The sequence below is a fragment of the Prionailurus viverrinus genome, chromosome E1 (genome assembly GCF_022837055.1).
Source record: "Prionailurus viverrinus isolate Anna chromosome E1, UM_Priviv_1.0, whole genome shotgun sequence".
NCBI lineage: Eukaryota > Metazoa > Chordata > Mammalia > Carnivora > Felidae > Prionailurus > Prionailurus viverrinus.
The window spans coordinates 45,124,143-45,139,964 of NC_062574.1; the positions used below are offsets into that span (position 1 = coordinate 45,124,143).

The 15,822-nt window shown below is 49.1% G+C and overlaps 1 protein-coding gene across 4 annotated transcripts in view; it reads right to left on the reverse strand.

The window, feature by feature from the left end:
• SLC39A11 (solute carrier family 39 member 11) overlaps positions 1-15,822 on the reverse strand; it is a 342,858-nt gene that overhangs the window by 136,768 nt on the left and 190,268 nt on the right. For 3 of the 4 annotated variants that reach the window (XM_047832145.1, XM_047832143.1, XM_047832142.1), the window contains one exon: positions 8,786-8,956. The exons of the other annotated variant lie outside the window; for it this stretch is intronic. In XM_047832145.1, coding sequence (XP_047688101.1) covers positions 8,786-8,956 — 171 coding nt within the window. The remainder of the gene's footprint in view (positions 1-8,785; positions 8,957-15,822) is intronic. 4 annotated transcript variants of the gene reach the window in all.

Genomic DNA, 15,822 nt, shown 5'->3' on the forward strand with positions numbered 1-15,822 from the left:
GATGACATAATCTAGCAGATGTGGAAATGAGTCTTGATTTTAACCCTAGTCCTCATGCAGCTTTAATTTTTTTTTTTAATTTTATTTATTTTGAGAGAGACAGAGACAGCCCAAGTTGGGGAGGGGCAGAGACAGAAAGGGAGACAGAGAATCCCGATGCGGGGCTCGAACCCCCGAAACTGCGAGACCATGACCAGAGCAGAAGCCAAGAGTCGGACCCTCAGCTGACTGAGCCACCCAGGCGCCCCAATCCTCATGCAGCTCCAGAACATAGCTCACGTGTTTCGGCCAGTCGGTAGGGCACAGGCAGGGGTCTGTAACCCATGGCAGGAGTTTGGTAGTGAATTTTAAAGTTGCCCTGTTGCACTGGGGAGGTGGGGGGGGGGGGCGCTGCAGGAATCCCAGTTACGATTTCACCCTTGGGGGATCTGTGCCAGTTCTCCTGCTCAAACCCAACAGTGTCACCGGGGAGCACGCTACCAGCTTCTGCTACGGTGCTCACCCAGGAACACAATATGCTGCGCAAAATGTCATCCCAGACAGGAGCCCAAGTTAATTATAATGTCAGGCTTCCCACTGAGACACAGATAATTAGAGGAGAATATTACAGTGTTTCCCAACTCCTGGGGTAAATGGGAAGCATCTTCGAATGTCACCTGCTGGAGATAGGAATTAAAGTGGTTGGAGATGTTCCACTGGAGACGCCCAAGGCCAGAACGAAACCGTCTTTCGGGATCAGAGCGGCGTGAAGGCAAAGTAAGAGGGGGGAGGGGGGAGGGGAGAGGACGAGGTGTTCTAGGCCCCGTGATATACATGTCACAGCAGATGACATAACGAGTGGCCCTGCTGGTGGCCAGCACTGTCACCTCACTTAACACCGAACCGCAAGATGGATTATTATTTCCATTTTTCAGCCAGGATCCTGAAACTCCCAGCGTCTTAGCTGAGGTCACCCAGCTGGCAAAGCATTTGGTGGCTCCAGGGTTCACGCCCTGGCCTTTCTGATTCTACATCCTGGGCTGGTCCCCTCTCCCCACACCTCCCTCCTTGATACATCAAAGGGCTAACGATTTGCTTGGGTCCTGGATTGTCCTCCCTTGGTGGAGGTGGTGGTGATGGCGACAGGTGCATGGGGACCGCGTGGGGGCTCACTGTACTCGCATCTGCAGAGCGCCCACAGTGATAGTCCACGTTTCCCCTGCCGAAACCTCCCTGCTGATCTGAGCTGCTGCGTCTGGAGTGACAATCGCACCAACACACCATTGTGGTGCCGCAGACATTCACATCTAATGTGGCAAGCTTCAAAAGGAGAAGCATTTCCTGAACTTCTCTGTAACTGGCTCTGAAAAACTCTATGATCCGTCGGGAGGAAGAAAGCATAGCCGCCCATAGCGAGAGGCAGGCTGCCCATGCCTGCACATGCAACCGTGAGCTTCATCTTCTGCCTCCCTGGACAGCTTCGAAAATGTAAAACAGGGGGTACAAATACCTAACTCATACACAGAGGACACTTACAAAAGGCCCCGGCAAGTGGCAGCCTCCAGTATGACTGGTGGCTTTTGTTGCTGCTAATGAGTTGCAGTCTTGAGTGGTCTTCAGCTTACACATTAACTGAGCCTGGATCCCTGGCTGTGCAGAATACTCCTCCAGTTTCTGGAAACAGAACAATGCGAAGGAGAGGCTGTTGCTTCAGTGTTTTCCCTGGAAAGCTCCCTTTCTAATAACAGGATTTTCTATTCAGTCTTTGTCCCAGGAAAATAACGAGTCAGGAAGCTGTTCTTTCTAGCTCTTGGCTCCTTCCTGTAAGCTCTAAGTTGCCAGACCGCTGAAGCTGCCCTTCCAGCACGTGGAGACCACACACAAGGGTAAAGTGAATGCCAGGGACAAGACCTGGAACCTGGGAATCCCAGTGTTCATGACAAAGGAGACTTTGCAGACAGGACGGTCCTGGATTATCTAGGGACAGGATAACCAAACATAGGTTATATGGGTGGACCAGATAACCCAAGAATCTTTATAGGAAGGAGGCATAGAGATTAGACACAGAAGAGAAAGCAATCTAATACAAATCCTTTGTTTTGTTTCCAGCCTGTAATGAAAACCACCCAAACAAGGTTATCTCAGCCATAAAGGAATAACTGTTATTTCTACCCTTTTGTGTGTGTTTTGGGGGTGAGGGATGTTGAGGCAGTTAAGCGATAGAGGTTCCTCTTCCAAAAACCTTTTTTATCATACAAGTCATTTGTGATAGATAAGTTGATAAATCTCACAAGAACATGAAGAAAATAAAAATCAGCCACAATCCCAGGAATAACCAACGACGGTTAATATTTTTAGTGTATAAATTTGTGAGATTCTGTTCCTTAAAAAAAAAAAAGCCCCACTCAAGCATTTCATGTAAAGCCACAGAATGTAGCCTAACAGGAACCGTTGAGTGAAGACAAGCCAAATAATTAAAATCAATTGTTGTGCTGTTTCTGGAGACACAGGCAGTGACCCTAGTTCGCTGTATGTCACAGCAACAACCAGCAAAGTGAACTTGGCTCTTGACTTTAATGAGAGGAAAATAAAAAGTGTGTGACTCATCTCGCCTCTTCTATGGGTTTATAAATAATTTTAACCACAAAGGAGAGCCCACTGTGTCACAGAGACCCACAGAAGCTAAATGCCGTCCCTTAGCCCGCCTGTGGCCAAGGGAGAAGGGAAACTGGGACCCTTGGCTCTCAGATGACAGCCCTCCATCCCAGGATGGACCGTAGGTACCAAGAGCACCAGTCATTCCTTGTGCTGGAATAGACGCTGAGCTTCAATATGCAACATGAGGTCCTAAAAGGGAGACAGCATGGGGCTTCTTACAGGAAACTCCATCTGTGGTGGGGGTGGGGGGAGTGAGACCCCTTTAAATGACTGCCATTCAAGGTGATAACCATCACTACAGAAGCAGAGACAGGACATAGCAAGGCATCACCAAGAAAGGAATGATTTACACCGTTAAATACATTAGATGAATATTGCACTCTTTGTATTATTTTTCACAGAATCATCCAATGCCAGGGCTGAAAGGAATCGCAGCGATAATTTAACACACACACACACACACACACACACACACACACACACACACACACACCCTGAGTCACCAAATGGAGTAGTGCTTGAAGAAGATAACTCTGGAAGATCCCTTTAAGCTCTAAATTTATCTTTCTGGCATACAAAATGATGCTATAGCACACTGTCGAGACCATAAGCTGCTCATGAAAAGAGATTAGTAGGAACTCGATTTGCTAGTTGATTTTTAATTCCACTCAGATGCACAGAGGGTGCTTGTTTTCCGAAGGCCCGGGGACCTCTGGAAGGCTCAGAGCCCTTCAGCCTGCCTGATGCCGCATGAAAATCACTTTTCAGAGACAATGCTCAGAAGGCGACAGAGTTGCTTGTGCAGAAAACACATCATTTCCCCGGGGCACCATTTTCCAAAGGACTCGGGCACCCCATCCCGCCTTCGACGCACATTAGCCAAGCCAGAGAGGCGGCATGGAGCTTGGAGGCGGCACATCTTCCTGTAAAGACTTGAGGTCTGCCACACGGGCCGGAGGGGCTCACGTCTGATGGTCTTCCTCGGCCATTACGGTTTCTTCCGGAAACACGTCCACTGTTGGCACGATTGTGCGTGTTTTTCTCGAAAGTGGGGATTCTTCCCTGCTCTAGGGCTGTGGGCGGTCTTCACGAGGTCCATGAACACTTGGGGCTGCCTGCGTGCTGCATGGGAGGGGGTCCCCAGCTCCTCCCAGGTTCTTAAGAACAGCCGTGAGCCACAAAAGTTTAAGAACGTGTCCGCCCCGGGGCACCTGGGTGGCTCAGTCGGTTGAGCGTCCGACTTTGGCTCAGGTCATGATCTCACAGTTGGTGGGTTCGAGCCCCATGTCAGGCTCTGTGCTGACAGCTCAGAGCCCGGAGCCTGCTTTGGATTCTGTGTCTCCCTCTCTCTCTGCCCCTCCCCTGCTCACACTCTCTCTATCTCTCAAAAATAAACATTAAAAAAAATTTAAAAAAATAAAGTAAAATGAAAGAACACGTCCTCCCTTGCACACATGTGTAAACCCAGGGCCTGGGGTGTGTGCATGTGCCTACATGTGTGACCTCACACACCAGAAAACTCTAGTGGACAAGACACTCACTAACAAGCTTCCTTTTTTTACTTCCACATTAAAAAAAAAATTAACAAAATGTCATCCCTATCATCCCCAGGACATACAAAACTGAACCAGAAAAGACAAAAAAACTTCAAAAAAATCAAGTATCCTTTTAGTCACTGTGAAAAGTCTATCTTAAAACCTAGAGTCACGGGGAACGTGAAAGCTCTAGTTAAATTTTTAATAAACTATAAAGGATAATGGTAAAAAAGAGACCTTTTCAAAGGCAAGCTGGCGACAGACAAGCTCTTGAAATGGTTCCCATCAAAGGGCAGGAAGCTGCCGCGGGTAACTGCGGGCGAGTGAACTTCTCTTCCGACCGGAGTTAGCAGACTGAGGCTCCAGGGATGCGTCCCAGTGGGGCCTTGGGAGACTCGTCTGTTTGTATTTAGACCCTGGTGATGTCATCTGGTGCCGGGGGGGGGGGGGGGGGGGGGTTCAACCGCATCTACGTGCCAATGATTCACAGGCGGCCCAGATTGATCTCTGCGGCCCAGACTCTGCTCCCATCTCCAAATTCGAACATCCGACTGCCTGATGGGTATCTCCACTCGAATGTCTGCCGACAACCAAACCTCGCAGTCCAAAACGGAGTTCTTGACATGCCCTTCTGCAGCCTGCCCCCGCTGGGCCATCCCCATCCCAGTCGAAGGCGATTCCACGCTTAGCCGGTCAGCCCTGAAACCTCGGGGTCCTTCCTGGCTCCTGCCTTCATCTCTCACCCCACGTCTACTGCACCAGCAAATCCCCCCTCTCCACCTTCAACAGAAGCAAGAATGGGACCCCTGCTCAGCATCTCTGGCACCACCACCCTGGTCTGAGCCACCTTCGTCTGTTACCTGCATTCCTGCAGTGAGTGGCCTCTCTGCCCGGTCTCTCCACAGCCACCCTCCCCCTCCTGAGTCCAGTCTGAACTCAGCACCGACAGACAATCTTTTACAACACAACTCAGATCATATGCTTCTCTGTTCAAAGGTCCCACAGAGTGAAAACGAAAATCCTTACAAGTTCCAACTGGGGCAGGGCCGACCTCTCTGTCCTTCCTTTGTGCCTCCCACTCACCCTGTTCCGGCCACAGTGGACTCCTGACTACTCCTCATAGGTCCTCACGTGCTCCTGCCTCAGCATTCTTGCACTGGCTGCTCCCTCTGCCTGGAACATTCACTCTGCCCCAGAGAGCTGCATGTCAGACTCAATGCAAGGTCTCAGTGAGACTCACTCTGACTGCTCTATTTAAAATTGCAACTCCTTTCTGGGGTGCCTGGGTGGCTCAGTCGGCTAAGCATCCGGCTTTGGTTCACGTCACGATCTCACGATTTGTGGGTTTGAGCCCCATGTAGGGCTCTGTGCTGATCACTCAGACAGAGCCTGGGGCCTGCTTCCGATTCTGTCTGTGTGTCTGTCTCTCTCTCTGCCCTTCCCCAGCTTGTGCATGCTCTCTCTCTCTCTCTCTCTCTCTCTCTCTCTCTCTCAAAAATAAATAAATAAGCTTAAATACATACATACACACATACATACATACATACATACATACATAAAATGCAATTAATAAAAGGCAGGAAAGGAGGAGAAATTTCCCCTTGAATCTCTTGATCTAGGCAAGCCAGCCGCTCCCCAGGTCATGAACTGTTAACGCAATGCTTCTGATGAACCAACTAGTTGAGGTTCCTATGAGCCACTCAATCCTCCATACAGTCAAAAGGTACTTCCAATTCACCATAAAAGGGACACAGGTTGAACTTGAACTTGGGAATGCCAAATCCCAGAAGAAGTCTGTTGTCAGGAAAGAAGTAACTTTTGAATCTGTGCTGATTACGAATCGTCAAATGTCAGTGTCCACCCACACCTCCTCCTGCTAACACATTTTTGCTTCTGGCCTTAATCCAAGCTCTTACTGAAGTCAATGAACACGTAAATATGTGAACTCTGACTCTCCCTGATCTTCTGTTAAAATGAGTCCAGAAACAGTCCCAGTTGAGCACACGGGAACACAGAGGGTAGTGGCAGGTGGGAGAAGGGAAGGGCTCTGCCAGAGGAAAGCTTATGCCCGGCTTCTCAAAGCCCAGTCCTATGAAATCTGGATTTTTTTTTTAAATTTTTTTTTCAACGTTTATTTATTTTTGGGACAGAGAGAGACAGAGCATGAACGGGCGAGGGGCAGAGAGAGAGGGAGACACAGAATCGGAAACAGGCTCCAGGCTCTGAGCCATCAGCCCAGAGCCCGACGCAGGGCTCGAACTCACGGACCGCGAGATCGTGACCCGGCTGAAGTCGGATGCTTAACCGACTGCGCCACCCAGGCGCCCCGAAATCTGGATTTTTAGATCGCTTTTGTGTTCTTCTGGGAGACAGAAAATCACCACGGGGTACCTCAAGCCAGTATAGTTTACCTTATTTGGCTGTAAACCCAGTGGGCTGATCTTTATTTGTTTTCAACTGGTTAGAGAAGGAGCCTTGAGTGGCAGCAAGATAACAATTAACTATTACGACTGAAGAGGCAGGGTAAGTCCCTTCTCTTTTCTACTGATCAGAATTTAATAGGTTGAGGGTGACTGTGGACGTTTTTCAAGCCGCCCTCTGCCAAGTCTTTGGTCTTCCAATGAGCTAGCTAAAACTTTGGGGGTGAATGTGGCCAGACCCATCCACCAGGGCAAATCTACTCGGGTCAGCTTGGTGCTTTGGGGTCCCACATAAGACTTCCTCCAAAGGAATACTGAATAGTAAGCTCTAGAAAAACCAGAGAGTATGCCTATGGCCAAAAGGGGAAGAGCCAAGAGGGAAATGAGATTGTGAAGAAAAACTGGAAGGCAACCAGCCTATATGATCCTATGATAGAAATTCCTAAGACCAGGACAGAAATGATAAGGAAAGTGCTTCTCATCTAGGGGAAGACCTAAGTTTAAAAAGTGATTGGGGCGCCTGGGTGGCTCAGTCAGTTAAGTATCCGACTCTTGATTTCAGCTCAGGCCACGATCGCACGGTTTGTGAGTTCAAGTCCCCCATGGGGCTCTGCGCTAACAGCAAGGAACCTGCTTGGAATTCTGTCTCCCTCTCTGTCTGCCCCTCCCCCACTTGTGTGCGCAAGTGTGCACGCGTGTGCTCTCTCTCTCTCTCTCAAATAAAAAAAAAAGTAATTGGACACATAGTGTTCTAGACAGGTTTAGTATATACGGGAATATAGGACATTGAAATTTTGATTCTTTAAAAATAACAAAGCAGAAGTTACAAACGTTGTAAAAGTTAAAAATGACTTCTGTGCAAGCAGAAGTTATGTCAAGTTACCTAGAGAGGAATACATTGGCTGTGGCCTTTTCTCCCACAACACTGAAGCCAGAGGGCAATAGAACAACGTCTACACAAGCTTCGAGGAGAAGAATGTGCCTCTAGCAAGCCTGGTCCAGTCGAGTCACGGCTGTGTAACAGGGTAACGGGTTGGCATTATGAACTGGGCAAGGGCTCAGATAATATATCACCCTGGGACACTCCCTCAGCAAGGTTATTCCTCAGACTCAAGTTCTGGCCCAAGGAAGATGGATCTGGATGCTGAAGAACTCAAGACTGAGGAAGCCACAGCTGGGAAGGAGGACAGGAGTATGATTAATGCTAACGACCGCGACCATTTTCCAATTGCTCATGTGGCCCAAGTACGGTACCAAAATCTGTGAACGTACGTGTGTGTGTGCACATTATAGCATCTTATTTAAATATCAAGATAAATCAATTCATTTTGTAAATAATACCCCAGTTATCTCAGTGGTAGCAAATGCCCATTTCACAGATGAGAAAACCAAGGCTCAGAGAGCTCGAGTCATTTGTCCAGATACACTAACTGGTGAATTCCAAGATGTGACCGACCCAAGGACTGCCTGAGCTTCCTTCAATTTATTTTTTTTATAATATCTTTATTCTTTTTCATGTTTATCTACATTCTCTAGTTACTCTAAATGAAACGTGATATTATTTTTGAAATAGAATGCCAGCACATTTTTTTCAATTAAAATAAATCCAAAGACACAACACGAGTTACTGCCGAATGCTAAAAAGGATAGGCCTCGCAAGGACATTTCAGACAGGTGTCCCACAGCAAGAAGGCACATAAGGCAACTATCAGTGCTCAGCTATACAGAAGTCAGTATTTTAAAAGGGCGTTAAGCAGGGGCGCCTGGCCAGTTCAGTCGGTTACGCGTCCGATCTTGATTTCAGCTCAAGCAAATCGTGACCTCACGGTCCGAGAGTTCAAGCCCCTGTTCCAGGCTGTGCACTGACAGCACAGAGCTTGCTTGGGATTCTCCCTCTCCTTCTCTTTCTGCCCCTCCCTCACTCCCTCTCTCTCTCACTGTCTCTCAAAATAAATAAACTTAAAAAAAATAATAAAAGAGCGTCACGCGGAACCGGAGACATCCCGGGCTTGTAAAAGGTGCTCCCCACAGCAATAACGCAAGTTACAAATAAAGCCAAGGAAGATTTGCATTCTGTCCCCCACCCCCGTCAAAAAAGGACCCACGTCACAACTGTTCCAGCCGAGCAGCTGAGCTGACGGCATGACTTTACCTTCGGGCAGGTGGCTGGACCGCTCGGGGGCAAGACCTCACCTGGAATGTTGTGTATGGTGATGGCCAAGATGAGCAGCGCGATCCTCCTCCAGTTGCCACCAAGGGGCTGCGCCAGGTTCCCTCGAGGAGGCGGCGGGACAGCAGGGCCCTCGGGAAGACCCGCGGCCACCGCCTTCTTCCGCTGATAGGCCTCCCCGTTCTCACTCTTGTCTGAGCAAACAGAGAGGGACAGGGAGAGAGAGCACTTTGAAAATGTGCATGCTGGTCCTTGGCAAGCAGCAGCGGGAAGCAGCTTTCAACCCCGGGAAATGGTCCACTTCCTGACTTCCCAGGGGACCGCGGATTCTGTTTCTTTTCCTGTTCCTCCTTCCTTCCTTCACTTGATTCATTTTAGCAAACATTCGCTGGATAGACGGCGCCCAAAGTACAGGTACTGGAAGGGATAAAAAAAAGATGGAACTGGGGCCACCCCTAACAATGCCTATTTAAAAGAAACAATATTGAGGAGTGGCCAGGAGCTCAGCGCCTGGAGCCAGGCTCCCCGACTCACCCCTGACTCATGCACATAGCAGCTGTGTGGCGCTACACAAGCTGGTTACCGTCTCTGTGCCCTGGTTTCCTGAGTCACAAAATGGGACACTAAGAGGACCCAACCCACACAGGTTCGTGAGGCTTAAATGAGAGGCTCCACGCAAGGGCTAAGTGCGTAGGTGTGGACTGCGCTGGCTGTCCTGTGTTTCCTCTTTCCCTACAGCATTGCAGGGTATGTGACCCTCCTCTCCTCTTCACACCGCCTCATGGGAACCCCTCCGCGTGCCAGGCCCAGCCAAAGAGATCCCCTCCCCAGGGCCAAGGGACTGGTGACGTGTGTGGATTCTCAGTCCGAAAGGTCGTGCGAGGGCAGCCTGACGACCCACGAGGGAAGAGAGCAAGGAAGCAGCTTGGCAGATGACAGAAGGAAGGGGCTGCACACAGACACACAGACATGGGAAATCATGCACCCAGCCAGCAAGCTGACAGACAGACAGACAAATGGCAGCCTGCGTGTCGCGGGACATTCTGAGCCCCACGGGCTGACTACGGTCCCAGCCACTCGACTTCTTGAGCCAACCTCCCTTTCAAACATTCCTCTTGGGGGATATATTTGAAGGATGTCATTTTCTAGGCCCAGGCTGTGCCAACTACCCAGGGTCTCCAGGGTCATTTGCTCACTCTCAATGGAGGCAAATCGCCTGGGTCTGAGGCAGTGTCTAGACTGCGGGGCACAGCACGGGACGCATTTGTGGGAGCGGCTTCCTGGGGGAGCAGAGTCTGGAGCGAATCTCGGGCACGTGGCGGCACAAATGGAAAGGAGGGTCTCGCTATCACGAGTGAACCCAAGAACCTGTAAGTCACAACTCAGTGGTCTTGGACGGGACACGATAGGGCAACCATACATCCCAGTTTGGGCTCGCCACCCCGGGGGTGGGGGGATTGTTGGTGTCCCCTTTCACTCTCAAAGTGTCCTGGTCTGGACAATAAGCGATGTGGCTCCCCTGGCTGCAAGAAACAGCAGAAGCTTGACTGATTCTCCACCGTGTCGGGGAGGGAATGTCTGTTGCAGGAGTTAATGGTCATCAACTTGAAGGGTAGGAGGGACTCTCTGTGATGGGCTCCTTCCCTTCCCTATGAACTTTCCACGAGCAAAAGAATTCTCATCTCTAAGCGGAAAGTTGCAGAAAATTTTTCCCAGAGTCAAATTAAGAAACAACAGGCAACTATAAGGACTCCTTTCGCCCTGACCATGGGGCTCTCCTTTACTTCTTTTTATTTTTTATTTTATTTTATTATTATTTTTTTATTTCTGGGAGAGGGGGAGAGAGAGAGAATGTGAGCAGTGGAGGGGCAGAGTGAGAGGGAGACACAGAACTGGAAGCAGGCTCCAGGTTCTAGGCTGTCAGCATAGAGCCCGACGCGGGGCTCGAACTCACGAACTGTGAGATCATGCCCTGAGCCGAAGTCGGAGGCTTAGCTGACTGAGCCACCCAGGCACCCCTCCCCTTACTTCTTGGTATAAAGCAAAGGTAGGAGGGGGTTGATCTTAGCAACCAGAACCTCGCTACATAAACTTGACCGGGTCTTTGATCCTCTTTTCGGATGAACGCGCCTAAGTGAACATTGCTTTGTATTTCCAAAACGGGGGTGGGGAAGGGGGGAATCTTCTTTTGAAAATCCTTCTGTGTTTGTTCACTCAAATCAAGCAAGTAAGCCTGAAGAGTAAGCAAGTTCCAAAGGGCAGGCAGACTCAGGCTTCCCCAGGTCCCAGTCGGTTCTCTCCCTCTGACAACAGCCGAATCTCAATGCCCTTAGGGAGAAGGGGCCTTCTATGGATCCTCCAGAATATGCAGGGTTACCAGCCCCCACCCAGTCAGCAGCCGCAGCTCATATAACCGGCCTCTGGGGACTCCAACAATCTCTGTTGGAAAGCCACTCTACCCAGACACTATTTGCACGGGGCAAAGCTAAATACACATTCACGGCGTGGTCTCCATATGGTGGCAGAGGTGGCACCCGCCTTCCTCCCGGACCAGTCAGGAAACACCAAGGATTCCTCGGGTTTCCTTTGAGCACACAGACCTGACCTCGCTCTCCAGTGGGAGCTGATGGCGGTGGGGGGTGGGGAACTCTTCCCCTTGGGATTTTACAATTTAAGAGAGAAGAGACAGAGAAGATATGAATAATTCCTTTGCATCGGAGGGCAGAAATGTACACTCTCTAATAAACTCTGAAGCTGGTGCTTATTTCTGTCAGGGCCACGGAGGCATCAGACTCTGAATCCGCTGCAAATCTGCACAGAGAGCAACAGAGATGGGGACACCGTTAGCAAATCCCAGCCGTGTGCTAGTGTCTAATAGGAGCGACGGAGAAGCAGAAAGAGGTAAAGCCACGTGCCCCCACCTTGGGGTCCCCGTGCCCCACCTCGGGGTCCCCGTGTGCGAAAGCTGCTGTGCCCGAATGGACCTGAGATGGTGTGAACAGCTCACGTGCATGTTAAATAAGCCACTGTTTGCTAACAGCCTCTAATGGGTCTGCAACGAGGAAAATTAGTCCAAATTAATCACTACCGAGAGTACGAACGCCTCCTGAGCAATGAATCTCCTTGCCTCTCCTGGCAGGGCCATTGAGACCACCGCATACCAAGAACACCAGCACCATGAGCAAAGGACGACCGCTTCATGGGGGCAGTGGCCAAGCCTGGGGTGGGGTGAAGAGGTGTGCCAGAGCGACAAGAACCTGTTGAGGGGGGAAAGGTCTGGGCACTTTCGAAGTAGGATTTGGCAAAGAGGAAGGACGGGCAATGTCGATTCAGAAACGCAAAATGGCATTAGTGACATTGGCTAATAGGGAACTTTATCCTCAGTCTTCACAAAAGCCCCACAAAGCAGAGAAGGTTCCCTCTAACAAATGCAAAGCTTGAGGGGCACACCTGGGTGGCTCAGTCGGTTAAGTGTCCGACTTCGGCTCAGGTCATGATCTCGCGGTTCATGAGTTTGAGCCCCACGTCGGGCTCTGTGCGGACAGCTCAGAGCCTGGCGCCTGCTTCGGATTCTGTGTCTCCCTCTCTCTCTGCCCCTCCCTTGCTCTCTCTCTCTTAAAAATAAACATTACAGGGGCGCCTGGGTGGCGCAGTCGGTTAAGCGTCCGACTTCAGCCAGGTCACGATCTCGCGGTCCATGAATTTGAGCCCCACATCGGGCTCTGGGCTGATGGCTCAGAGCCTGGAGCCTGTTTCCGATTCTGTGTCTCCCTCTCTCTCTGCCCCTCCCCTGCTCTCTCTCTCTTAAAAATAAACATTACAAAAAAAATTAAAAACAAAAAAAAGCTTGAAGAGCAGAGAGGTAGAGTTAACCAGTCCCAGCTCACCAACTTGTCCCAGATGGATTCCGAAGTCAAGCCAGGTCTTTGCCTCCAGAGGCCACCTCTTAACCAGGACGCTGTTGTTGACTGGGCTGGGGTGTGAGGGGTGGGGAGGGGGGGCTGTTGATCTGCTCCTTTGCTCACTGCTCTCACTGCCGTGGCATTCAGGGACTTGAAATCCCAGATGTTTATGTTGGATACATTCAGCGTGCAGAGGGGGTTTGGTGAGCTTGCAACCAGTGACCCCAGAGGTGGAGAAGGCTCAGTGGACGTCTCGTATCTATAGTCAGTCCCACTCATAGACAAACCTGAAAACAACGCTTCTGAAACCCTTAGACCTGCTATGTCCAAGGATAAAGAAGCTACAAGTAGAAAATAGTTATCAACACCTAGCGCGGAACACAGGGTTATGATTCTTTCAGAAGGTAAAAGAAAAGACTTCAAAGCTGCCCATTATCAAAAAAGCATTTTTTTTTTTTTACCTGAGACGTTAGCATCTAAGAATCCACACAAAGAAGGGACCCACTGCTGGGGCTGAGCCTGTTGTTCTCCTTTCCTGGAGGGACACGGCGTTGCTGGATTTGAGAAGGACCATAGGGGAACAGACAGACCTGGCCAAGGCTCATCTCTCCCACTGAAGGGTGGGGCGACCTTCTGTGACACATTCACACAATCACACATGTGATTCTCATCCCAAAGCATCGTATCACAGAGCAAAGCCGTCTCTGGTCCGGCAGGCACGAGCCAGGGGTCACGGCAAACCCTGATGCCTGGGTAGGCCCTGTCCCCCTCGGGGTTTGACAGTGAAGCGAAAGGTGAAGTCTCTGTATCAGTGGCTCTAAACCATTTTGAATCAGCGACTGCTTTTGAAAAAAAAAAAATTTTTAATGTTTATTTATTTATTTTTGAGAGAGAGAGAGAGAGAGAGAGAGAGAGCGAGCGAGCGCACAAGCCGGGGAGGGAGAGAGAGAGAGGGAGAGAGAGGAAGACACAGAATCCAGAGCAGGCTCTACATTCTGAGCTGTCAGCGCAAAGCCCAACACAGGGCTTGAACCCAGGAACTGTGAGATCATGACCTGAGCTAAAGTTGGCCGCCTAATTGACTGAGCCACCTGGGCGCCCCAGCAACTGCTTTTTAAAGTACAGTGAAAGCGGGGCGCCCGGGTGGCTCAGTCGGTTGCGCATCCGACTTCAGCTCAGGTCACGATCTCACGGTCCGTGAGTTCGAGCCCCGCATCGGGCTCTGAGCTGATGGCTCAGAGCCTGGAGCCTGCTTCCGATTCTGCGTCTCCCTCTCTCTCTGCCCCTCCCCCGTTCATGCTCTGTCTCTGTCTCAAAAATAAATAAACGTTAAAAAAGAAATTTTTTTTAAATAAAGTACAGTGAAAGCTATAATCCTCTCCAGCAAAATAAATAAATAAAAATAAAAAATTAATTAATAAAAAACAAAGACAATTTGAAATAATTTTTGAATCCTCATGGATTCAGGGACCTCAGACCGAGAACATCGTGCAAAATGAAAACCACGTTAACCTTTGTTTTCATAACCCATGGGCCCGGGATGGGGCCCACAGGATGTCTGGTGTCCCTCTGATGATGTAACCGGCCAAATCTAACAGGGCCCAGGGATGAAACCTCAGCGCCCAGCGAATGCGGCAACACTAATTAATAAATCACCAGCCACAAGAGCTTTAAAAATATCCCCAACATAGCATTGGAAATGATCTGGTTGAGTTAACACAAATAGGCAAATCCTCATCTGCTAAGTGCAGAAAACTTCAACCCACTGGAAAAATACCTTCCTTCTAAACCCCATTTACAAAACATATAATGAAGAGTAGTCAGTGATATGTATATTCACTACGTACTACGTATGCACAAACAAAATCAAAAGGCCAGTCCGAAGCAGGGAGAGAGGATAATCTATTTACTTATTATTTTTCCTTCCTGTTGGTTTCCCAGGAAATCAGAATGAGTTGGGGGAAGAAATTCAATTATCAACATGAGTGTGACAATGCTTCCTAAGAATTTGGTTCTGTTTCTTTAATCATTTATGGGATTAGCATGACTTCCTTTATGTAATTAATGCCAAATTTGAGCATGAAATAATGACTCAACATGGGTGAGTATCCACCCTGGCACGTGGAGAGATCAAGGCCCATGGAGGCCCTTCCTGACAGTCACATGGAAATTTAAGAAAGAGCCAGGTCATTCTCACAGTCTTGGCAGATGACCCTCCAGTTCAAATATACCCAAAACTAAAGCCTATAACTGTCTCTAAACCTCTCCACACTCAGACTGCTTCCTTTTTGTAAAGCTCTAAACATAACTACATTAAAGAAAAAGTCTCCGGTGTCCCTCTCCCGATGACTGTCATTTGTTCCTACCCCTTGTTCAGTTCATGCTTTTTTTTTTTTTTTTTTTTTTTTTTTTTTTGCATATTTGTGGTCAGTGCAAATGGTAAAGAGAATAGATGTGGGATCACACTGCCTACCATGGGATCATGGCTTTGTCAACCATGGGACTCTGGCTCTGTCAATCATTAGCCATAAGACTTCAGAGAAATGCTATATCTGTGCCTCAGTGCCTTTGTACTAAAATGGTTTTTGGTTTTTGTGTTTTTGTTTTTTTTTTTTTTTGACAGAACGCAAGTGGGGAAGGGGCAGAGAGGGAGGGAGACACAGAATCTGATGCAAGCTCCAGGCTCCGAGCTGTCCGCACAGAGCCTGATGCAGGGCTTGAACTCACAGACTGTAAGATCATGACCTGAGCCGAAGGCGGACACTTAACCAACTGAGCCACCCAGGTGTCCCTTGATTCTACATCTTAATGTACAGTTTCATATTCCACTTGTTTCACTTAAAACTCCAGAAACATTTTCTACATTTCTTAGCCTCTGTGACTCTAGTTTTTAACGCCTTAAGGGAATTTTGCTTAGTTCTGAGCCCATCATTTACAAAACCATTTCTTTTTATTCAAGTTTAATTCAGTTTTCTAGATGCTAAAAGCTGCGGTACCTCGTCTTGCCACATGGGGGCATACTCCTTCTGTTCCCTCCCACCTAGGAGGGGCACCTACCCAGGAAAAGTACCTTCTTGACCTCAGGCACTAATTCTTTGTTTTATGGCTTCATGGTTCATATACACCATGGGAGCAGAGGGCTGACCTACCCCAGGAAA